At 39.3% G+C, this 25,721-nt stretch overlaps 1 protein-coding gene across 4 annotated transcripts in view; it reads left to right on the top strand.

Annotated features, from left to right (window-relative positions):
• The window catches only part of WDFY2 (WD repeat and FYVE domain containing 2), a 197,553-nt gene that overhangs the window by 141,015 nt on the left and 30,817 nt on the right, over positions 1-25,721 (top strand). For all 4 annotated transcript variants that reach the window (XM_001368461.4, XM_056794819.1, XM_007495394.3 and 1 more), the window contains 4 exons: positions 1,299-1,353; positions 5,056-5,206; positions 13,450-13,562; positions 21,674-21,800. In XM_001368461.4, coding sequence (XP_001368498.1) covers positions 1,299-1,353; positions 5,056-5,206; positions 13,450-13,562; positions 21,674-21,800 — 446 coding nt within the window. The remainder of the gene's footprint in view (positions 1-1,298; positions 1,354-5,055; positions 5,207-13,449; positions 13,563-21,673; positions 21,801-25,721) is intronic.

Here is a 25,721-nt window from a genome sequence, read left to right as displayed (position 1 = left end):
GGGGATACAAGTATAGGGAAAAGACAAACCTTGCCCTTGAAGAGCTTACAGTCTAATGGGAAGGACAACATGCAAATATCTACATATTTAATCATACAGCTATATGCAAGATGAGTAGGAAATAATCATCAGAAAGAAGGTACTTGTAAGGATTTCCTCAAGGGAAAGGAAGGGAAGAACAGAGGCTAACTCCATGCAACCTTAGTTCTCCCTTTCATAGGTTGAACCTGCTTCACTTACTCAGTAGTTTCCACTGATTCACCATTGTAATCAGGTGGGAAAACCCTTTAGTTACAGTCAAATCACCCTCCATTTTTACACACTAGAATTAAGAGGAATCAGAAAAGACATTCTATAAAAGTGGAGGTTTAGACAGGTCTTGAAAGAAGCCAGGGAAGCCAAGAGGCTGAGGTGAGGAGGGAAATCATTCCAGGTATAGGGGAATGGGGCCATTTTGAAAAAGCATGGATTTGAGTGATGAAATACCTTATGCAAGGAACAGAAAAAAGAGGCCAGTGTCTTTGGATCAAAGAATATATGAAGAGGTATAAAGTATGAGAAGCCTGGAAAACAGGTAATGAAGTGCTTTGAATGCCAAACAGGATTTTTTATTTGATCCTAGAGATGATAGGCAGCCCAAGTGTAGGATGGATTGGAGTGGGAGAGGGAAGCAGTCCCAGCAGCAGACTTTTCTAATAGTCCAGGCATAAGGAATGAGGGCTTGCTCCAGAGTAGTGGCAGTATTTGAGGAGAGAAGGGGGCAAATTGTAAACAGGCATCTGCAAGAGATGTTATGAAGATAAAATCTACAGGTCTTGATAACAGATTGAATATATAGGGGTGGGAGCATGATAGATAATGAGGAATTGACAGGTGATGCATAGGTTGAGAGCCTAGGGCACTGGAAGGAGGATGATACCCTTAACATTAATAGAGAAGTCTTGATAGATATTAGTAGCTATCTTTAAATATAATTTATATATTCAATTATAATTATCAGCACTATGTTGATAACTACTTAATATAGTTGCTTTTGTTTATAATCTTATGTATTTTATGCATTTAAAAGAGTTTTACCAGACTTCCAGGAAGTTCTATTACACAGAAAATGTTAAGAAGCCCTGATCAAAAAGGATTTGAAAAAAGGATACCATTATCTTTACGAGCAAAATTCTGAGGCACTAGATGTAGTTGGGAAGTGTTAATTCTTTGCAAAGCAACTCAAATATGGTTTAGCTTAAACTGTGTTCTTCCTTAAGAGAGACTTGTTTAATTTTGTTATTGTTATTATTTTACAGGAATTTATTTTATCAGAAGATTACAACAAGATGAGTCCTGTGAAAAACTACCAAGGTAAAGTAGGAATCTTATGTCCTTTAAGCTAGATTTCAAAAGAAAATCTGTCTTGATGCTTTTAGTGGGCAGCTTTGTCATTAATGTCCAAAGAGCTGATATATTTAACTATAGCTAAGGTCACTATTTCTTTTTGAGTTAAATTCTTTTTTGAAGAAAGTAGATGGGAAGCTTCTCCTCCTAACCTCTCTCTTTGTAGACATTTTAAATAGCAGCAATATTTCACTGACCTCAGACCACTTCCAACTTTCATACTTGAAGTCTTACGGTTCAGAAAATTTGCCAAGAAGATAAAATTATATGGAAGCTGCTATTTTTGGGAAAAGTCACTACCCTCATAATAGTTCTAAAATTTGGTAAAACTCCAGTATGTGATGAGGTTTTTGAATTGGCAAAGAAAAAAAGATTCTTAGATGTTGACTTGGCCTTTCCTCAAAGTATAGATTATTAAGGAAATAATAGAGAATTTCAAACCTTATCATAACCTTCAGGAAAGGCAAAAAAACTAATTACAACCCTTGACATTTCCCTGTCCTTCAACATTGGCAGGATCCCATTTGAAGTCCTTCTGGAAAGACTACTATATAATGTAATTAACTAAATATTCCCATCATAGGGTGATTTTAGGTTATAATATTAAAGAATACACAGAATATTTTCAGCCTGGAAAATTTAGTGATGAAAAAATAATAATATTAAGACTTGTCATTTGTAGTCATCTATTGAGGTAACATAGTATAGTAAAAAAAAAAAAAAGCTATAATCATGGAACACCAAACTTGGACATTTGAGTTTGAATCCCAGATATGCCATTGACTTCCTATATGACCTTAGGCAAGTTATATTAGCCTCTGGTGGCCTCAATTTTGTAATCTGTAAAATGAGTTGAACTAGATCACCTTTGAGGTCCCGTCTAGTTCTTGATTTGTGATTTTATTAAAATGTTTAATACTAACAGCTTGAAATCTGACCACAAAGAAAAGGGGTGTAATTGTTTGGAGAAGGTGACAAAATTTTGATCTGGTCAGAATTGATGGTATTCTGTTTAGCCTAATTTCTACCAGCAGTTAAACAAAGACATTCTGTAATAGATTCATTCCAGTTTTTGCAGCCATGTTTTTTTGGGAGAAAAAAACCAATGCCAGTTGTCCCTAATATCTTGCTGGTCTTCATGCTTCTTCAAGCTTCAAGGGGCCTTTTTTCATTATCCATGGAGAGAAGTATAGCAGCTAATGGATGTCTCCATCTTGGCATTTCTTTTCCTTATTTAGCACCTTTTTGGTCATCACCAGAGGATAGAGAAGTAAGGCCAGAGGAAAGTTGGCAGATCACACTTCACCACTCTCTTTCTTCACTAATAATAACAGAATTGGGTGAATTTTGAGCAAAGACTTACTATAATTTAAACTAGGATAGTGCCATCCCAGTTAAATAAGACCATTCATTGAGTGTTGAATTACAATGTGGTGCTAACAAATCTCAGATTAAATTCATTTGTTTCTGGCCTTGGGATTGTATTGTAACCTAATCATTATTATTGGCCAAAGCCATTTAGGATGGAGAGAGGGAGAGGGAGGGAATGTTATAAATACATATCTATCTAGCTGCCTCTCCATCTAGATAGACATGTCAACACCATGGGAAGAACTGATGCTCTTACATATATCTTATCTGTCTGTCATATAAGGATATCATTACCAATGGCATCTTTAGCCATGTAGGCAACTGTCTCGGCTATTCTGTCTGCAATCTTCTTTTCATCATTTTTGGACTAGAATAATTTTTTCTTAAGTGGTAGCATGTTCCTAATGCTTTTGACCAAGTGATAAACTGTTTATCTTGAAACAAGCTCATCTTTTTCCAGCACCCAGCTCAGTGCCTGACACATAGTAGGTGCCAAAGCATTGATTATCATGAGAGTTTTATTCTGATCTGAAAAAAAACTAAAAAAATAGTTATCTCTTTCTGAGCAGATTTTCACCTGCCTGCGCAGACATACTTGCACATACCCTAAGATTTTTTACCAGCAGAATTTTTTTTTTCTCATTTCACTCCAAACTACCCTAGATGGATGAAACAGGCTGGACAGTTCCAACTGTGTGGATTATCATGAAAGCCCTGGCCATCCTATTGGATCAGTCAGGACTTGTCTGTCATCATGGTGTCATGTAGCATATTTTAAATATTCTATTAACATTAAGATAATATAGATAGTGTTAAATGGACAGTTTAGACAAGCCCATATGAAAAACTTCTTGTAGTGGGTGAGAAAGCTTCTGAGTCAAGTCCTGAGTTCAACTCCTTCTTCTGACAAACCTTGGCTGTGTATCTGGCAAATCATTGAGTCTCTAAGTGCCCAGGGTACTCTGCAAAACTATAGATGGGGAAAAGGGAAAGTTGTACTGAAGGGCTCCATCAGAAGGCTTTTGTGAAGGCCTCCTAAAAGGAAACTGGGTGGGAAATTTAGAGGAAGGTAGGAACTAAAAGATATAGTCAGGTAAAGCTTACATGTCTTGTCTCTCTCTCTCTCTCTCTCTCTCTCTCTCTCTCTCTCTCTCTCTCTCTCTCTCTCTCTGTGGGAAGGACAGTTATGTGGCACAGTTGATAAAATACCAGGCCTGGAGGAGGTTCTAGGTTCAAATCTGGTCCCTGACAGGTCCTAGCTGTGTGACCCTGTCCAAGTCACTTAACCCCAATTGCTTAGTCCTTTCTGCTTTTCCACCTTAGAATTGTATTGATTCTAAGACAGAAAGTATGAGTTTAAAAAACAACAACTCTGGCAGAGGAGTTGCCAGTCTTCATCGTCTGGGGTACTAAGGGCATCCTCACTAGAAGCTCAGCATAACAGAAGAGCTGATATGGACCAGAGTTATAAACTGGGCAGCTGTTCTCAAGACCCCCTGGTATGTGTGATTTGGTATTAGAATACTTCCTTCTCCCTCATGTGACATTTGGGAATAAGAAATCTGTGCTTCTTTCAAAAGCATTTGTGAAGTTTGACAAAGCACTGTACTTCCAGAGCTTTGCTATCGGTGTGTAGACTAAGCTTTTTAGTTATCATCAATAAATAAGTAAACATTTATTAAGCCTCTGCTATGTGTCTGGCAGGGCCTCTCTCAGGCTCAGCAGGTAGAGTGCCAGACTTGGCATGAAGAAGACCTATCTTGCTGAGTTTGAATCTGGCTTCTGACACTTACTAGCTGTGTGACCCTGGGCAAGTCACTTCACCCAGTTTGTCTCTCTTTCCTCATCTGTCAAGTGAGCTAGAGAAGGAAATGGCCAACTAACTAGTCCAGTATCTTTGCCAAAGAAAGGTCTACATGAAGTCATTAAGAGTCAGACACAAGCAAAATGACTGAACAACAAAAATGTGCCAGGCACTATTAAGCTAAGAAGAAGCCTGACTTGTCACCTTAATTATTTTTTTGGCTAAACAAATCCACCATATCCTGACAGTGTTTGTCTAGACTCCTGAATATTGTTAGGCTTTGATTATTGTTTAGCTGAGACTTGCCATAACTTTTTCTCTTACTGACAGCACAGAATACTTCAGTGGAGCTTCATCCACCTGATTCATCAGTTTCTGCTGGGTAGTGGCAGAGGGGACAGTGCTTTCCTATCGAAATGTTTAACTCTTTCCTGGTCTTCTGCTCTTCCCACCCCTTAGGATGACAAATAGATCTGTTATCTTTTGTTTTTCAGCTCACCAGAGCAGAGTAACAATGGTCCTGTTTGTTCTGGAGATGGAGTGGCTGCTGAGCACGGGACAGGACAAGCACTTCACCTGGCACTGCTCAGAGAGCGGGCAGCGCCTGGGAGGTTACCGCACCAACTCGGGACCCTCTGGCCTGCAGTATCCTTCATTGCATCTCCAGCTTTTTTCGTTTTTATGTTTTTTTTTCCTCCATGAGTGAGTTTTAAGATGTCTAGGATTCAAGAGGTTTCCTTGCTGAGTTGCCCTGTGGGAATGAGAAGTATCCTAACTTTTCCTAGTGCTCAGGTCATCATAGGTGTGTGGGTGGATATGGACCAAAGCAAGATAATACACGGTGTTGGGCAGCAGCTTGAGATGCATGGTAAAATGAAGGCTGGGCCATCCCTACAATACAGCCTAGTCATATTCTGTGAAGTCCAGAACCTGTAGCTGTCTGAGAACAAAGTCAAGAAATCCACTCAAGTCACAGGGAAAAGGGAAATGCAGAGAACTCTAGAATGCGTGGAGACTTTGATATTTTCTTCCCTTACGATGGCAATTATCAGCAAACAGAAAGGAAGACTTCTGAACAACATCCTGGTTGATTAGTTGGAGAGGAACAATAAGACTACCTGAGTAGGTTACCAGTCAAATATACAGTGATGTCCCAAGTTTTATCTCCAGCTGTGGCACTAGACCACAGCATGCCCTCTTAAGCTGCCAGGGATTGACGTAATTGTCCCTTGCCTTCATTAGATCTAGCAATTTACTGAAAGGTTCATGGGCCACATCACATGGAGCACTGAGCACAGTGCTTGGCAAAGAGTAGACACTCAATAAATGCTGAATGATTGACTGATGACCTGGGTCTGCCTTTCTGTAGCAAATTACGAGCTTTCCATAATCAATTAAGACAGTAAGAAGGCAATCACAGAATCTTGAGTTTGAAGAGATCCTAAAATTAGGGCTCCTAATTTTAAAAGCAGAGCCCTGTCGCACTCCCCCTCATCCTTTAGTAGGGAGACCTTTCTGTTTATCTGAACAAACAACAAACCTTTGCCCTCATTGCCCACCCTTTTAATCTCATCCTTCATAGTACTCTCAGACTAACGCACAGATCTGGGCCTTTCATTCTGCTCAGAAATCTTCAGTGATTCCATGTCAAACAAACTCAGACATCTTAGCCTTGGTTCTAAGCTTGTGGCCTCATTACTACTTACCTGTCCATCCTTATTACCTCATGAATACTGTGTGCTCTCATCATAACAGAGTACCTCCGTCTTCCCTGAACATGCCTTGTATTTTTCCTCTTCTGCGTTTGCCTTTACTCCTGTTGTGCCCTGTACCTACAGTGATAAACTGTTTACATTGCAAGAAACGTATCTTTATCCAGCACCCAGCTCAGTGCCTGGAACATAGAAGATGCTTAAGTGTTCATTGATTATCTTGAAACATTTATTTATTTATTCATTTATTCGTTCATTCATTTGTTTGTTTGTTTGTTTGTTCATTCATTCATTCATTTGTTTATTTTTTTTTGTTCATTCATTCATTCATTCATTCATTTATTTATTTTTATGTTTGGCCCTTACTATCTGTCTTAGAATTGATATGAGTACTAAATGACTTGTGCAGGGTAACATAGCTAGGAAATGTCTGAGTCTAGATTTGAACCCAGGATCTCCTGTCTCCACCGAGCCACCTAGCTGCCAAGAGACTTTTCTTCTGAGCTGAAAAACTCTCAATAGTTTATCTGCCTTTGCCTACCTGTTGAATTCCCACTTATTTAAAATCTAACTTTAGAGATAATTCTGATATGAAATCTTCTCTGATTCTTCTTCCTGCCTCAGGCATGTCCATTATCCTCTTTTGGTACTTTAAAAAATTTCTTTCTGATAGACTTGATATATGCCATTGTATATTGTTGTTATCTGTATATTTGTCCAGTTTCTCTACTAGACTTCAGGAAAGCGAGGAGAGTGTCCTGTGTAGACTTTGTGTCTCCCCTCTTGCCTACCACAGTGCTTTGTGATGTAGGAGACACTTAATAAATTCAGTCCAATTTAACAAGCACTCAGTGTGTTCTGAGTACTGGATGGGGCACTACTGTTATTATTGAGTTGTTTCAGGCATTTCTGTCTCTTGGGGTTTTCTTGGCGAAGATAGTGGAGTCATTTCCTTGTCCAGCTCTTTTTACAGGCTTTGGGTTCAGTGACTTGGCCAGGGTCACACAGCTAGTCAAAACCTGAGAGCTGGATTTGAACTCAGGAAGATGAGCATTCCCAGACCAGACCCAGGCTCTCTCTGTGGCCCCAGGGAAGGGGGGAGACAGCAAGTTCAAGGCTGAGGTGGCCCCTGCCATTGTGGAGCTGAGGCTCAGAGGGACATTTGATGCATGCACCCTGACTGCAAAAGTATCCTCCATAGTTGCTGAAGACCCCACTGAGGGAAGCAGGGATGAAGACAGCGGGCAAAGTCAGAAAGAACAGTGTCAGAGACCTCCAGCTTCAGAGCCTCATGCCTGTCTATGGAGCTGAGACTTGAAAAATGTATGAAGTCATCGGTCCCGTGCTCCCTAGCCCCGAGATCATCTGTTTGGCAGGCCAGGCGGAGGCCTGGAGCCTTGGGTGGGCCCAGAGTACAGGAGGAGTCGCCGGCTTCCCTCTCGTGTCCCCCTCCCCATTGTGGCCCGGTTTTCTGGAGACGCTCACCAGTCACATTAGCATGAACTCAGATGGCAGCTTAATCATGATCTTCATACAATTTTAAATGTACTCTGCAGTTAAGCACTGATAATTGTACATATTGAGGCTGTCAGGATTCGGTGCTATCTGATATATTATTATTGTGACACTGAGCTGATCAGAAAGCTTTCCCAGGCCTTTTGTCCCCTGGCCCAGCATCACACAGATGCACTTCTCAGGCTTCCCGGCCACACTTCCTCAGCAGAGGGCTTTGTGAGTAACTTGTAAAGCCTCCATGGAAAGATGTCCTGCTCCAGAAGGGAGGAAGCAGTGGTGGGCTGCGCTCCTGGGAATGGCAGAGGTTGGTCTACTGCTCCAGGAAACTGTGGAGTCAAGGTTCTGTGTGCTGAATTCTGTAGGCATTAAGGCTACTATCTGTCCCATTTCCTCCATTGAAAGGCAAAGGAAAGGGCTGAAGAATAGTGGCGGAGGCTGGGAACTAGGGAGACAACCCGTCTATCTTTGGGGAGGCAGAACATCCTGTTAAAATAGAGCCCTCCAGCACTGCTTTTGACAGAAGTCATTTCAGGGGACTGGGCTGTCTGCAAGGTCTTTGAGGAAGGAGCTGCTGGGCTCAGCTCTCATTCACATTAATTAGCATCTGTTTAGTGTCCCCTGTAGGCAGAATGCTATGCTGGGCATTGAGGGGAATGCACAATTTGGATAAAGTTCCATCCTTGCCTTTGTGTAGCTCACAGGTGATCAAGGGAGAAGACCTATACAAATAAGTCTAGTCGAGGCAGCTAGCTAGGTGATGCGGTGGCTACAGTGTGGGTCTCAGAATTCAAATCCAGTCACAAGACTTTATCTGTGTGACTCTGGACAAGTTGTATAACTTCTATTTGCCTCTGTCTCCTTATCTGTAAAATGGTGATAATAATGGTGTATTGTGAAAATAAATATGAGATAATAGTGTAAAGATAATTTAAGGGTTATGATATAAAATCTAAATTAATTGGTCACCAGGGAAACATCCCAAATAAAATACCCAAGTCAGTCTGGAAATTTATGGTAATTTTAATTAATATAGAGGGAAGGATTTAAGGAGAGAGAGGGAAGAGGGTATAGGATTTCTCCCCCCTGGCCTGTGCCAGAGGGAGTTCAATATTTCCGCCACTAGGTGTCTGAAGGAGATTAGAGGCTTCTAAGAGGATAAGTTTGGAAAGTAAAGGAGAAACAACTCAGCCAGAAACTCACCACCGAACCGGACAATAGCTATAGCCACTCCAAGATGCCAAAAGGCCCAGCACGCTGCCACCAGCCAACTCTCTGCTGCCAAAGGTACCAGAGAGAGGAAGTGAGCCAAATATAGAGACCTTTCACTCTTGTGTCCCCTCCTCTAAATGCCCATTCTTTAGTTCTCATCTTTGATTAGGTTATATCTTTAGAGTTACTTAACACTTCTTTGTTAAGTTCACCTTTTGTTAGTTACTTGACCTTTTTGTGATTAATTTAACCTTTATAGTTACTTAATACCTTTTTGTATTAAGATCTAAAAATAGACTTAACTTAAAGTTCTAGCTTCACTATAAAGTAAGAACTAAGTACCTTCATTGTTCAATCAGGAGATTACAACTTTATCTTCACCATACAGTAAGATCTAATGTAGGGTAGAATAATTTAAAGTTCATAGTAGTTATAATAGTGACTTTTATCTCATTAAGTACTTAGCACAGTGCCTGGCATATAGCAGGCACTTATGAAAATGCTTATTCTCCCTCTCTCCCAGTTCCAAAGAATATGATGGTGCTTAGTATTTCTTGATCATTTTGAGACATTACATAAGAGTGCTTTGTCTCTCTTCTTTGCAAATTAGAGCTTTCTAGATGGCTTTCCAGTTAGCTTTTTTTTTTTTAAACCCTTACCTTCTGGAGTGGTATGGGCTAGGCAGTGGGGGTTAAGTGACTTGCCCAGGGTCACACAGCTGGGAAGTGTCTGAGGTCAGATTTGAACCTAGGACCTCCCATCTCTAGGCCTGATTCTCAATCCACTGAGCCACCCAGCTGTCCCCTCCAGTTAGTATTACCAAAACACAGGACCCAATTTTTGTTTTTCTGAACCCTTATCTTCCATCTGAGAATCATATCAGTAGCAAGGCAGAATGATAAAGGCTAGGCAATTGGAGTTAAATGACTTGCCTAGGGTCCCACAGCTAAGAAGTTGTAGGTTAGATTTGAACCCAGGACCTTCTATCTAAGCCTGGGCCAGCTAACTGTCCTCCCTTCTCAATTCAAAATTCTTCAAATTTTTTCTCTTATCTTTATCTTATCATTTAAAGCTTCCACCTTCTCATCACTTGGGACCTTTCTAGACTTGTAAAGCCTTTCCTGGCTTCTCCCCTCTCCTTCTAGCTTCAGCTGTTGGTGCTCTCTCCTTCCTCAAGTTACTTTATCTTTACTGATCTGTTTTCATCTCCTAAATAAAATGAAAACTGCTTCGAAACAAGAACTGTTTGCTTTTTGCCTTTCTGCTTGTCCAAGGTCTGGTACATAGGAGGTGCTTGCTTAATTAATATGTGTTCATTTGAATTGAATGGTTTGTGTCAAAAATTATATTGATATTCATGTGAAAATATATGAAAAAAGAATGGAAATTCTCCTTTATGTAATTGCCAGTATTCAGTTTTGGTCACCAATACTTTTCTCCAGGGGAGACAGCACCTTTTTATTCCATCATTTATCAGTCACAACATAGCTACAACCAGTGATTCAACATAATTTACAAAGTAATATAACTCCTTTTCTGTATGTGCAAAAAACCCAGGGGTTCCAACTTCCTTGTTAATTAATTGGCGGTTGAACTGGTAACAGAAATGACCACAAACCATGCAAACACTCCTGAAAAGAGTGCCTGACCTCAGCTAACTCCTGCTTGCTGGCTCAGAATTTGGAACCCCAGTGGCAGCCCAGCAACTGGAAACATATATTTAGCCAACACTAAAACACTGGCGGCTCCACAGTGTGTGCTTTAGCTGGAGAGATCTCCATCAGTAACCATCTGACTTTCCTTAATCCAGAATTTTTTCCCCCTAGATAATGACTAGATATCTTGGACAGATTGCAAATAGGCAGCTCAGATGGTGTATGGATAGAGATTTTAATATGGATCCTATGTGAAAAGCAGTCAATCAATCTCCATCGCAACCTGTTCTACATTTTGCTTAATATTTTGTTTCATCTTTTGATCTATTGGTTTATGAACTTATTTTTTAAGTATCCATTCATGTATTCATTCACTCATTTATTGATTTGCTTGTTTAATTATATTTTCTTGGGAGAAAAAGGAGAAAATAAGACTGGATAAGTGACTAAATTTTTTAAATGACATGGTTAAGAGATTTATTTTTCTTAGTAATAGAAGTAGAGATTTGTATAGATAGATGAAATCCACAGATTATCTCCAGACTTCATTTTAGCTATGGTTTTGTTTTGTTTTGCTTTTTTAAAACCCTTACCTTCTGTCTTGGGATCAATATTAAGTAACTGTTTCAAGCAAAAGAATGATAAAGAGGGGCAGCTGGGTGGTTCAGTGGATTGAGAACCAGGCCCAGAGATAGAAAGTCCTGGGTTCAAATTTGGTCACAGATACTTCTTAGCTGTGTGACCTTGGGCAAGTCACTCCCCCCCCCACCCCCCTTGCCTAGCCCTTACCATTCTTCTGCCTTGGAACCAATACATAGTATTGATTCTAAGACAGAAGGTAAGGATTAAAAAAAAAAAAGGAATGATAAAGAGTTAAGCAGTTGGGATATTTTAATGACTTGCCCAGGGTCACACTGCTAGGAAGTATCTGAGGTCAGATTTGATACCAGGACCTCCCATTTCCAGGCCTGACTCTTTATCCACTGAACCACGTAAATGTTAACTTTTCCTTTTTCTAGAAATCTTGCCAAAGTTTAAAAAGAATCAAGTAATTTCTGTTTTACTTTCCTTTCATTTCTTTCTCTGCCCTCTTAGAGGGAAAACACAGTTCCTGGTACTTATATTAGGGGCTTTACAAATGTTTGTTGATAGATAAGTAGTGAAATTGAGCCTTGAATAATCTAGAGTTGATCCTAATACTGTACTTAAATCTCTTTGGTTAATGTAAAGTTGTTTCTGATCATTATACAATTTGACACAGTAGAATGAAGGACTGGCCCAAGAGTATGCCACAGGTAAGTGTTTATTTTCCTGAGTGCTTATTAAGTGCCTACTGTGTGCCAGACAGTATGCTTGGCATTTTGAGTCGAAAGACAGAAAGGCTAAAGTCCCTGCCTTGAAGGAGTTTACTTTCTATTGGGGGATAAAGCAAGATGTGCTCAGATAAGGAAATAAATACGAAGTCCAATGCTTTTGAACTCTATATTTTGTCCCACTACTATGTTTATTTCCTCTCTAGAGTAACTTTTTCCTGGTTTTTTTCTCTACCTTTAAAAATCTTAAAAAGCACAGTTTAAATTCAGCCAGATTTCCAGGTTACCCAAAGCATTCTGCTTTGCAAAGGGACAGAGGTCTCTTTCCTTATTATGATCAAGTTATAGTCCAAGTATTTTTCTGGCACCCTAACAAATGATTCAAGAAAGGTCTTGGCCTGTAATTAGCCAGATGTTGGATAAGTTTCCAGTACATCAGCTCACAAAACAGGATGTGGGATGTCTCCCCCACTGAATCTGACTGCTCCAGCCCATTCCTTTATAAGGAAAAGGTCCTAAGGGCATCTGTTGGGATTGGGAGGAATTTCTGCATATCCAGATTCGGGTTTATCCTGATCAACCTAGATATCATTGGTAATGTTAATTTAGCCTTCTCCCAAAGCAAAGTCAAATCACCTCTTCAAGTGAATTTTATCAACCTTCCTATCAGAAAGGTTGGGAAGAATTCTGTTCTTTCATTTATATTCTTGTCACAGATAATCAAGGTTAACTATATGGTAGTCTTTATCAATTTAAATAGTTCTGTTGTTGTCATTCTGTCATCTAATTTTTGACTCATTGTGATCCCTTGGAGTGGTCCTTGGGGCATTCTTGGCAATATTGGAGTGTTTTGCCATTTCCTTTTATTTTACTGATGAGGAACTAAAGCAAATAGGGCTTAAGTGACTGGCCCAGGGTTACCCAGCTAATAGTGTCTGAAGTTGAATTTAAACTCCAATCTTCCTGATTTTAAGTAGTGCTCTATCCACTGCATCACTCAACTACTCTTCCCTCTCCCCCCATCCTTCTGCTTCCAACTGATAACCTGTTAGAAATGTTCAGTTCTCTCTCATGATTTTTACTAGCTAGAAAAATTTATTTTTCCTTCCTTCCTTCCTTCCTTCCTTCCTTCCTTCCTTCCTTCCTTCCTTCCTTCCTTCCTTCCTTCCTTCCTTCCTTCCTTCCTTCCTTCCTTCCTTCCTTCCTTCCTTCCTTCCTTCCTTCCTTCCTTCCTTCCTTCCTTCCTTCCTTCCTTCCTTCCTCCCTTCCTCCCTTCCTCCCTTCCTCCCTTCCTCCCTCCCTTCCTCCCTTCCTCCCTTCCTCCCTTCCTTCCTTCCTCCCTCCCTCCCTCCCTCCCTCCCTCTCTCCCTCCCTCCCTCCCTCCCTCCCTCCCTCCCTCCCTTCCTCCCTCCCTTCCTCCCTTCCTTCCTCCTTCCATTCCTTCCATTCCTTCTTGGTATACATCCCTTAATGCTTGATGCCAGATTTGATGTTGATACGCGACATGTGTTTGTGGGTGACCATTCAGGACAAGTTACAATCCTCAAACTGGAGCAAGAAACCTGCAGCCTCGTCACAACAATCAAAGGACACACAGGTAAGAGACACTGGAATCATCCAAATACAGCATCAGAGAACTGGAAATACAACCATCTCAAATCACTTTGAGATTTTAGAGCTTGAGCTTGGGAGAAAGGCAGAGATGGTGGGGGATATCAGTACAGAGAGAAGCTGTAGGTTTTTGTCTTGCCCTGTTAAGTTTATTTTGGCAGACTCTAGCAAGATGTTTGAGACTGTGGCTGTGACCCAAACCCCTAAACCTGTGGGGAGAGGATGGGAGGATGTTGCTGTTGATGCTGTCTCTTACCCTCTTCCTTCAAGAGCTCTCTGCCACACAGGAAATAGGCATCCAGTTTGGTTGAGTGGCATCATACATGTAAATGAAACACTATCATTATCTTCAGCTACGCTACTTTATCTACTTTTTTTTTTAGACTCATCTTCTGTCTTAGAATCAATACAGTGAGCAGTAAGGGCTAGGCAATGAGGGTTAAGTGTCTTGCCCAGCGTCACACTACTAGGAAGTGTCTGAACCCAGGACCTCCCATCTCTAGGTCTGACTCACAATCCACTGAGCTACCTAGCTGCCCCATAAGCTACACTTAAAGATCAGGTCTTAGTCAGTTTAGCTTTTGTATTAAAGAGTTTTGGGGCCTGAAAATGTGACCAGTCTCTATATCCACCCACCAATTAGCCTGGGACTTATAACATATTTGTGCTCAGCCCATGATTGAGCCATTATAAATTATTATTCTTAGTTTTTATAATTATATATTATATATTTTAAATATTTTTAGTTGTTATATGTTTATGCACATGCATGGTACTTAAGACCAGTTTAGACAGAGCTATTTCAAATGCATTTTGGAAATGGAACTATGTATCTAACCATTGACCAATCAGATTAATTTGTCCACCTACTCATTAATTGCTACAGGGCAAGGATAGGTCTCTAGAGAAAGCAGATCTAGTTAAGTTTTATTCTTTGAAGGAGATCAAGGGGAAGAAGTAGATGATAGGATGAGAGGTCCAGGACTATTAGGGACCACAAAAGTGAACCAACCCCTCCTTTTCCAGTGAGGCCTGGGAGGTTAAATGATCTACTCAATAGCATGGCATCAGAAGCAGGTCATAAAGCAGCGGAACGAGGATTCAAACACCATGTCCCCTGATCTCAGAGCAAGGCCTCTTCCCATTGTTCCATGTTGCACTTCTATGTCAAATGGGAGGTGATCTTATTGATTGGGTGGTATTGATTGGGTAGGCACAGGATTAGAAAATGTATGTAGGGGAGCAGCTGGGTGGCTCAATGGATTGAGAGCCAGGCCCAGAGATGGGAGGTCCTGGGTTCAAATGACCTCAGACACTTCCTAGCTCTATGACCCTGGGCAAGTCATTTAACCCCCCTTGCCTAGCCCTTACCACTCTTCTGCCTTGGAGTCAATACACAGTATTCATTCTAAGATGGAAGGTAAAGGTTTAAAAAAAAATGTATGTAGGAAAGACAAGTGAGAGGGCTAGAGAGCTGAAAGAGGTCATCAGTGTCATCATACTTGCTTCTTTTGATATAGGTTAGTTGATGTTAAGAGTAGTCTAAACAGATAAGAGATCATATTCTGCAGATTCTCTTTATAATAGATGGTAAAGTAAAAAACTAAAAATTCAGTATTTTAAAAATATCACCATGGTTTAGTGAAAAGAGCCCTGCTGGGTTTTTTTTTTGTTGTTGTTTTATAAGCTTCCCTCAGCCTTGGTTTCCTCATCTAGAAAGTGAGAGTTAGACTAGATGATCTGAAGGTACCCTCTAATCCCAATAGTATTTTTTTGTAAAGATATTTCATTTTACCAATTACACATAATAATTTTCCACACAAGTTTTCTGAAGTTATATGATCTAAGTTGTCTCCCTCTTTCCTTTTAGGGAGCTAGTGAGCAATTTGATCTGGGTTATATACGTATTATCATTCAAAACATTTCCATATTTTTCATTTTTATAAGAAATTATGCATATTAAACCAAAACCCCCCAAATTAAAACCCTAATATGCTAAAGTAAAAAATAGTATGCTTTGATCTGTGTCCCAACTCCATCAGTTCTTACTTTGGAGGTGAATAGCATTCTTTTCATAAGTCCATTAGAATTGTCCTGCATCGTTGTATTGACGAGAATAGGTAAGTCTGTCACCGTTGATCATTCCATAATGTTGCTGTCTCTTTGTACCGTGTTTCTTGGTTCTGCTTATTTCACCCTGCATCATGTAGGCCTTTCTAGTTTATTTTGAAATCATCATTCCTTACCCCACAATAGTACTCTATCCCCATCATATACCACATTGTTCAGCCATTTCCCAATTGATAGACATCCTCTCAACTTCCAGGTCTTTGCTGTCACAAAAAGAGCAGCTATAAATATTTTTGTACAAGTAGGTCCTTTCCCCTTTTCTTTTTGAGCTATTTAGGATACAGACCTATTAGTGGTATTACTGGGTCAAAGGGTATACATTGTTTTATGTCCCTTTGCAGTCTTAATCGTTTTGTATTCTTTGATGATGACATCTTATCCAGCCCCTACAGGCCATGACTGCCTGGAAATTTTCTCCTCTGCCTGATAACGCCTCTTATATTCTCCACCTGCAATGCCTTTGCAAATAAAGGACATGAATCTGCTCTTCTTAGCTTTCTCTTCTCTGCTGGAGCCATCCCAGTATTTATAACCTTTCCTCATAACTGACATAAAGTAAATACAGGAGGAGAAGGTAGGTTTCTCTGATTTTGGTTGTTTGAAAATGGATGGTTGGAGTTTATTTTTAGATGTCATAATCCTGCTAAAATCTCTTTAGGCCCAAGTTGAGTATAATTTTTTTTTAAGAACAAAGAAAAGGGTAGTTAAGATAATGTCTTATTCTTCTGGCTGGGTCAGGGTCAGATTTCAGCCTGCTTCTTTGATTATATAATCAGTCTTTTATAACATCCCGTCTATAACTTGTACTCTCTGTTCTGTGTTACTGCCAAGGAGATTGCAGGCCTCTACAGTTTTTCTATAAACCATGTGTAGCCTATATATTGTATAGGTTGTAGGCCTGTACTGTAATTGGATTTATATGATGTTTTTCTCAGAGTTGACAGCACTCATCCATTTTTTTCTAACATCTCAGTAGGTAAGCAAGGAAGGGGACAGAACTAATCCAGGGAGGAGGTCACTAACTGACCTGTAGCAGGTCTTAAATTCACATTATCATCATTGTTCCTATTGCTATTTTTCATTTCCAGTGCTGGTCTGGTTCCAGTGAAACTTGTGACTTTGAATCTGGACCATGACAGTACAACAGAGGCTACTTTGAGCTACAACTGCTCTGATGCCAAATGCAAAATTGAGTCAGTTCTGTATTCCCAATCATTCTAGGTTAATGTTCTTGTTAGTAGGACAGAAAATCATATTTGGTTGGGAATCTGCAGGACCTTCTTCCAGTCCCAAGAAAGAATGAGCCTCATCCACGGAAAGATCAGGGCCATCTCTAAAGATGACTAGGACCTTGTTGGGTCAGATTTGAACTCACAAGGTTCAGCCAGAAGGAACCAATTTGGGATAGATTGAGTGAATGAAGCAGCCATTTTGAGTCATGACATTAGTTTTGCTTGTAGCGTATGATACTTTAATGGTGCCATGGGCACTGGCTAGGCCCTTTTATTAAAAAACAACTTTAATTAGTGGGGAGGTGACCAAAAGTATTCTTTGAATCTTCATTCCCAAAGGCCAACACATAGCATTTCAAATCCTCAGAGACATGGAACTAATTGGTTCTGTGTTCTTATACTCCCTCTACTGGTTCCTTTTTTAAACAGGTGCAGGAAAATTTCTTAGGGCCATGCAGACTTCTCTGAGACTTTTTCATGAAGTAAAGACATCTTCTTACCAGTCCATGCTTTGACCTAAGAGGAGAATAAGATTAAAATAGACCTTGATAAATAAGATATTAAACATTGCTAATTAATAATCTTTTTTAACTTCTAAGATAACAATGATTAGAATAAATAAATTGGACTTGCATGGGGGAACCTCTCTATAATACTATCAAGGCAATCTAAGTGAGTACACATTAAAAATAAACTTGAGGTACTTCATCTGTCTTATTGTAAGACCTTTGGAAATGCTCCTAACAAAACAAAACAAAAACTGTGAGGCTAGAAAAGATACCTTATATCAGGTAAATATTTCTGTTCCAGGGAGGCTTTTCAGTGAAGCAAAGTTAAATAGGTATTTTTAGTTTTATAGAAATAGGCTAGCTATTTTCAGACTCAATTTCTACAAAGTACACCATTAGTAGAAGACCAGATTTTCTCTAGGAACCTCTGTCTTTCTCTGCAAGTTTTATGGTGCTTTCACACTCTTTACATAGAGTGGAAAATAGATCCTGAGGGATCAAATGCTTTACTTGAAGTGAAACAGAGGTTGTGTGGCATGAGGCATCACTCAGTTCCCTGCTCATTTGCTACTTTTTATTTTATGCTCTTCTAAAATATATTGACTTTTCCAAACAGAACTCAGTAGCTTTATGTACAGTCCCAATATCCTAAAGATGGTGTGGTGTGATGGATAGAGTGCCAAGCTTAGAGACAAAAGTCCTGGGTTCAAATCCTATCTCAGGCATTTACTGGCTCTGTAAGTAAACATGGGCAAATCACAGGATCATAGATTTAAAGTTGGAAGGAAACTTAGTCCATTCATGAAGGCAGCTAGGTGGCCTATTAGGTAGAGCACTGGGCCTGGAGTCAAGAAGGCCTGAGATCAAATCCAGCCTCAAATACTTACTAGTTTTAAGGCCTGGAGCCAGATACTTAACCACTCTCTGTCTCAGTTTCCTCATCTATAAAATGAGGATAATAATAGCATCTGCCACCCAAAGTTGTTATGAAAATAAAATGAGACAATATTTGTAAAGCACTTTATGAACCTTAAAATGCCATTTTATATTATTTGTTATTATTGGTCAATAAGCATTTATTAAGTAGCTACTATGTGTCATATACTGTGCTAAGGGCTGATTTATACAAAGGTAGTACTTACCGTCAAGGAGTTCACAGTCTAATAGAGGCGAAAACATACAAACAATCATGTAACATATGAGCTATATATAGAATAAATAGGAAATAATAGAAGACATTAGAATTATGAAGGATGGGGAAAAGAGGATTCTTGTGGAAGGTAGGATTTTAGTTGGAACTTGAGTGATCACAGGGAGACCAGGAGGCAGAGAACAGGTGGGAGAATATTCCAGAAATGGAAAATGCCCAGAACCAAGGAGTGTCTTATTCCAGGCATAAGGAGACCAGTGCCTCTGGATTGAAGAGTATGCACTGAGGAGTAAGGCATGAGAAGCCTGGAAAGATGGTGGAGCTTATATTATGAGGGATTTCCCTGGAGATGACAGGGAGCCTCTGGAGTGTTTTGAGTAGGAGGCTAACATAGTTGAACCTGTGCTTTAGGAAAATCATGGATTGGAATGAGAAGAGACTAGAGGCAGATAAGAGCCACCAGCAGGTTATTACACTAATCCAGGTGTGAGGTGATGAGGGCCTGCACTGGAGCAGTGGTTAGGACAGAGGAGAGGAGGGATGTGGCAAAGGTGAAATTGCTCAGCCTTGACCACAGGAGGAATGAGAGATAGTGAGGGGCTGAGTGTGGCACTTACATTGTGACCTTTGAGAACCGGGAGTTTGTGATCCCCTCAGCAGTAACAGGCATGTTTTGGAAGGGGAGAAGGTTCGGGGAGGAGGCACGTAATGAGTGACATTTCAGAAATGTTGAGTTTAAGATGTCTACTGAACTTCCAGTATGAGATCTAGTAAGACAAGTTATTCAAGACTGGAGATTGGCAGAGAGGTTACTAGATTTGAGAATTTTTTTAAACCATAGCAATTGATGAAATCACTAATGTAGGAAGTAAATCATCTCTTTTCCCATTTTTTATATCAGTAGTTCTTAGTTTGGGTTCTGAATTAAAAAAAAATTTTTTTTTAATTTTTATATTTTTAAAAAATATTTTGTATTTCAATTATTGATTTCCTTTGAAATTTGATGCTTTTTTTTAAATTTTAAAACAGTATTGAAGAGAGTTTGTAGGCTTTACCAAAGCATTCTACCACCCTGAAAAGGTTTAGAGCCTTTGTAAAAATGAGTAGCCCTGTAAATAAGAGTAGTATGTGTATATATTTGAGGAGAAAGTTTGGAATAGCTGTTGTGGAAAGTGTGATAGAATCAGTCAGAAAAGAATAATACAAAGATTTTTATGCAGCACTAAGGATCAATTTGAGTTTTGATAACAGATTTATAGGGAGCCCTGCCATCATAGTTGTGAGACTTTCTCCAAGATTGGTTAGCAGTATGTGCTTAGAAAGAAAAGGTAGAAGTACCTCAGGATGATTACTTGGCAAGGTGTGAATGGCAAGAGATAGCCATTCTTATTGTGCAAAAAAAAAAAAAGTACTTTAAATGCTATATAAGTGAGAGCTGTTGTTCTTCTGATTATGGACTTTTCCAATTATTTCCATCCCAGAGTTTTGCCATATTCAAGTGGTTTTAATGAGTGTTGTGAAATTTTCAAAAATTACTACAAATATATAATAGAGAACATTGGGAAATGAAAGATTGAAAGGCGAGAGATTTTATAAAATGTATAAAAAATGAGGGGCTGTCAAAGTTCCATAAAGGTTGTAAATCAGTAGTGTAGTCAGTGAGAAGAATGGGTGGGTTACTTTTTCAAAGCTATTACCATATGATCATGAAAATTGTATTATAAAAAAGAAGAAAAAAACTTTCCCATCATGAATAGTTTATAGCAAGCTGATCATTTAATTGTTGGGAGGAGGAAGAGAGGAATACAACCTGTAGAAATAAAATTTTGCATTTCAAATTATAAAGGAAGAGTACATATCTTACAGTTTATTGTTTTTATGATAAAATTGGCAAAAATATTATTGATAAAGTGGGTATGTGTGTGGCAAATCAGAAGAAGGGGAGATGGGATACATAATGATTTGTCTTAATGTATTTTTTTAAGAAAAGAGTTTACATAAAATTTGAAATCAAAGCGATATATATTTAGAATTTAGTTTCAGAGATAAGGAGACACAGACTAGTGATCATTTATATTAAATAGTGTCAAAGAAATAGAATATTGTTGAAGGAGGTGAAGAAGAGATAGAAAAACGGGAACAGGTTTAATAAATTAATTAGGTAAATTGGAGAGAATGATGCAAAAACAATGAAAAACAATACATTCACAAGCTATTTATTTTGGATCACTTGGAATATTCCAAGTGATCCAAAATATTCTTGACTATCATATCAAAATTCTCCTGAAAGAACATTATAGAAAAGGAACTTTAAAAAAATCTGCTAATCACTGAAGAACCACAAAAGTGGAAATCATCCATTATAAAGGAAGAAGCAATTTTTGTATAACTTGTGTTTATGCATCGATACACACACACACAACTTTTGTTCTCATCTCTAAAAAATTCTCCTGAGAAAGACTAATGAAATGATTTTTGTTCTCTTTAGTAGTTTCCCCAGGATATTAGTAGCTTGTGACGCAAAAAGTCTTTTGGATAATGTGTTAAGAACGACTGTCAGAAATATCACTTTGCCAAGCACTATGCTAAGCGCTTAAAAAATTTTATCTCATTTGAGTCTCACAACAAGCTCGAAATGTAGGTGTTATTATTATCCATATTTTATAAATGAGGAAATTGAGGCAGACAGAGATGAAATGACTTGCCCCGGGTCACATAACTAATAAGTGGCTGAGGATGGGTTTAAACTCAGGTCTTCCTGACTCCAGGACCCGAGTTCTATCTGCTGTGCCTCCTGGCTACCCCAGTATGTTTCTAGATTCCTCAGTGTATTGTATTATAGAAACTACTACTGTTTTCAGTGTACATATAGCCTTACCTGCCTTGGTGGGACAGTAAAATAATCTCTAGTTTCTACGAGCCACAAAGAGACCCTTTTTCATTGCTCATAAAAGTCAGTCCCAGCAGATACACACAGGGCCGGTAAGGTTTCCTCTTTGAGGGCTCCCTTCAACTTTGTTCTGTGAAACTTTCTTTTTCACTGCAAGTTTATTTAACTGTGTCTTTCCTCTTGTAGGTGGAGTGACAGCTTTATGCTGGGACCCAGTCCACCGAGTGCTGTTCTCTGGCAGTTCCGATCACTCTGTTATCATGTGGGACATTGGTGGAAGAAAAGGAACTGCAATTGAGCTCCAAGGACACAAGTGAGTCAAGGAGAGGCTGTCCCTGCTGCAGTTGGTGTCTTTTGTTTACAAAAGAAAAATAAGATGAACCTTTCAATTGGAAGCTACAGTAAATGGACTTGCCCAGTCACTGATTAAGCATTAGCTTGTGAAAGCCTTTATTTTAAAGGAACATAGCTGGAGGTCAAGAAGCATGCTTCTTCTTTTAATGGATCTTATAGCATGTAGGTTGAGTGTTCAAACTTTTATAAAGTGGTCTAGTCACAGTGCTAGGAATAAAGTGCTAGGGATAAAGGACTGAAGACAGTCTCTGCCCTCAAGGAGCATCTATTCTAATAGGAAAGCCAGTGTAGGTCACATAGGATATAGACAGGCTAAACTGGAGAATGTCTTGGAGGGAAGGCGATAGCAGGAAGGGCCATTAGGAAAAACTTCTTGCAGGAGGTGGGTTAGATGGAAATTATTGGGCTAAAGAGGTTGTTGGAAGAAATCAAATTGGTTTAGCAGGAGCAAAAAATGCATCTGCAAGCAGGACCAAAGAGTAGATGTCGGAAAAGAGAATTGATTTTATTCATAGAAGTACTTCCACCACTCTTAAAAGTGAAATGACTTCTGTGTTGATAAGTATAATGAAACTATTCATTTATAGGGGGCCCCTTTTTTATTTTCCAAATACTTTCAAAAATATATATTATTTCATTTGGTCTTCACATCCTTGGGTGGGAAATATGGCATGTGGCATTGCCCATTTGTCAGGAGAATAGGGAGGTCCAAGGAGTTGGAAGCAACCAGCTAGGGGCGTGTGGCTCCCCAGAGTCAGACTTAGAATCCAGGTCTTCTCATCCTTTGCCAGTGCTCTCTCCATAATACCTCAAGTAGCACAGGCCCTGGCTTGACTGGTACTACATTTTCCATAGGTCTTGTCTGGAATTGTAAGATGATAGCTGGAAGAGACCTCAAAGGTCATCTAGTGCAACCACCACGTTTTATAGGTGAGGAAATATAGCCCAAGACAAGTGAAGGGATATACTCAGGGTCATACAAGTTGAAATCATCCTAGGCAGGATTCAAAATTCTCTGACTCCAGAGCCACAGTTTTTTTTTTTCTGGTAGAACATATTGTACTATGTTCCTCCTCTAAGAGAACAGGGAAAGAAGTGAAAAGAAAATGAAATAGAAATCAGTTGATTCTTTTTAAGTTTTGGCAAGATTTCTGGGAAAAAGAAAAGGTAAAAACCACAGCCTATGGGGCATTTAGGTGGCTCAGTGAATTGAGAGCGAGGCATAGAGATGGAAGGTTCCATGTTCAAATGTGGCCTTAGACACTTCTTAGTATGTGACCCTGTGCAAATCAGTTATAATACCCCATTGCTTAGCCCTACTGTTCTCCCTTGGAACTCATCCACGGTATTGATTTTAAGATTGGACAGAAGGGTTTTAAAATAAAATTTGCCTTTCTCTTTTTAAATTTTTTTGTCAAAATGTTGAATTAGAAAAGTCTTTGATAAGTTATATATATAAAGGATGTATTCTCACAATATGAATGGCCCTAGATGTAATGCTTTCTGATAAGGCTAATAAATTGGCTATTATATATTTTAGTTAGGATGAAGCAGTCTCTGGTAGTCTCTTCAAAAGAATGATGATAACTAGTGGTGAGACTACTTGTTGAATTTTCATTTTAAGAATCATTAAGGTTATATATTGTTTGTTCACTGAAAACAAGTAGCTTTTCCCAAGTGCTTAAATAGCAAACCTTTGGTTAAATCACTTGATATAATCTTTACTTTCTTGTTTTAATTCGAAGTTTATTTTCAGAAATAAAAAATCAATTTAGCTGTCTTAATTGCTATACAGAAATATCATCATTGTCTAAAGTTAATTTAGACACTAGTAAAGATATAATTTAACTTGTGTTAAAATACTTTTTAAGTGTGAGTAAAATCATACACAAAAATATATTTCTCCATGATATTATTTGTGATCATAGACTCTTCACACTTTTATTCCTTTGTGGCAAATGGGGAAAATGGAGTGATAGCACTGTGGGAGTAGAAGCAAAGAAAGAGTCCCTCATTTCTGGCTATTTTTGTCTAATGTATCAGTTATTTTCTTAGAGCATCTGATAGGAATTGTGGAAATACTTCATTAGACATTTATCCAAATGGCCAAATTCAGCAACTTTGTATCAAATTTCATTCTTACAAAGCACTCAGTTTCTTAATTAGTTTCAGATTCACAGTTTCTAATACCATGTAGCCTTTCTTCCTAATATTTTAATTTCATGTTTGAAGCTGGTTTATTAAATGGTAGATTGATTTAAAACACAAGTATTCTACATTAGCCATAACTATATCTAATGAAATATTTGGTACTATTTATGAAAAAGTTTTAAACATGGAAGATGTTCATAAACTCAGGAGAATTAGTCATTTTCTCCTTTGTACCAGGAAGTGATATTTGAAGATGATATGAAAAGGCATCTTATCCTGTCTCAGTATTAGTAGCAAAGGAGTAAAGAGCAGTACCCAGAACCATAAAGCATAGATTATACATTTCTTTTCATTATTAATCTTCTTGAATTGTCATACTTCTAGGGTAAGATGCCAGATTTGGAGAATGTAAGTTATTATGGAGGATAAAGTTGAGAATCTGTCCCTACCTCCACTCCCAGGATATCCTCTTCCTCCTAGAGGACTGTGGGCCCCTCACCACATTATTGGCATACAGGCTCTTCCTAGAAACACTTGCCAGCCAGGCCCTGAGTGACCTGCGTGGCCCTGCCTAGGACTTTGGCCCCCCCTCCTGGTGCTGCCAGGCTCTTGACTCTCCTAAGGGACTCTAGATAGCCCATCAGCCCTGACCATGGCAGCTCCCTGTCACTGGCCCTCTTGAACTCTTTCTTGTCAGCCCAGTGTGACCAGGGGCCAGGCATCCAAGCTCCTGAAGGGGACAAGGCCTAGGGAAGGTTGAGACAAGATGCTGATAAATCTGTGTATATTTGTATATTTTTAAAGAAAAAGAAGTGCATTCCCCTCCTCCTCTTCTTCCTCCTCCAACTAATGGTAGAATGAGAGAGAGAGAGAGAGAGAGAGAGAGAGAGAGAGAGAGAGAGAGAGAGAGAGAGAGAGAGAGAGAGAGAGAGAGAGAGAGAGAGAGAGAGTGTGTGTGTACACTCAGGAGGTAGGAGTTCCCATTCCTTTGCTCCCTGGCCTCTCTCATGGAATAACTCCAATAAACCACGAAAAGCCATCTGGATTTGGATTCAAGGATTCTAATTTGTGAAATTCCCATTATCTCTACTTCTGCCAAATGGAGGGTGTATCTCTAGGGACTTCTCTGTTTACCTGTCTTTCTAGGTGTTTCAGCTTCCAGAATGCTGAGCCTGGGGTTAGGAAAACCTGAGTTCAAATCTAGTCTCAGACATTTACTAGCTTTGTGACCCCTGGTTAAGACACTTAACCTCTGTCTTCCTCCGTTTTCTCAATTATAAATGAGGGTAATAATACACCTACTTCTCAGAGTTGTTCTCTCTCTCTCTCTCTCTCTCTCTCTCTCTCTCTCTCTCTCTCTCTCTCTCTCTCTCTCTCTCTCTCTCTCTCTCTCTTTCTCTCTCTCTCTCTCTCTTCCCCTCCCCTTCTCTCCCATCTATATCTTCTGTCTGTCTGCCTTCTATCATCAGTGGTATATAATCAGTGATTGAGATATTGCCTGACAAGTTCTTTCACTAGTGTACCTTGGACTACAACTTGGATTCTTAGTCTATAGTCTACTAACTAATTCTTTTTCTTTTCTTTTTTTAAACACCTTCCATCTTAGAATTAATACTGTGTATTGCTTCCAAGGCAGAAGAACAGTAAGGGCTAGGCAGTGGGGGTTAAGTGACTTGCCCAGGGTCACACAGCTAGGAAGTGTCTGAGGCCACATTTAATTCAGGACCTC

Source organism: Monodelphis domestica, chromosome 4 (assembly GCF_027887165.1).
Source record: "Monodelphis domestica isolate mMonDom1 chromosome 4, mMonDom1.pri, whole genome shotgun sequence".
Lineage (NCBI taxonomy): Eukaryota > Metazoa > Chordata > Mammalia > Didelphimorphia > Didelphidae > Monodelphis > Monodelphis domestica.
Note: the sequence above shows the minus strand (reverse complement) of the source record. Positions and strands in the feature narration are given on the sequence as shown.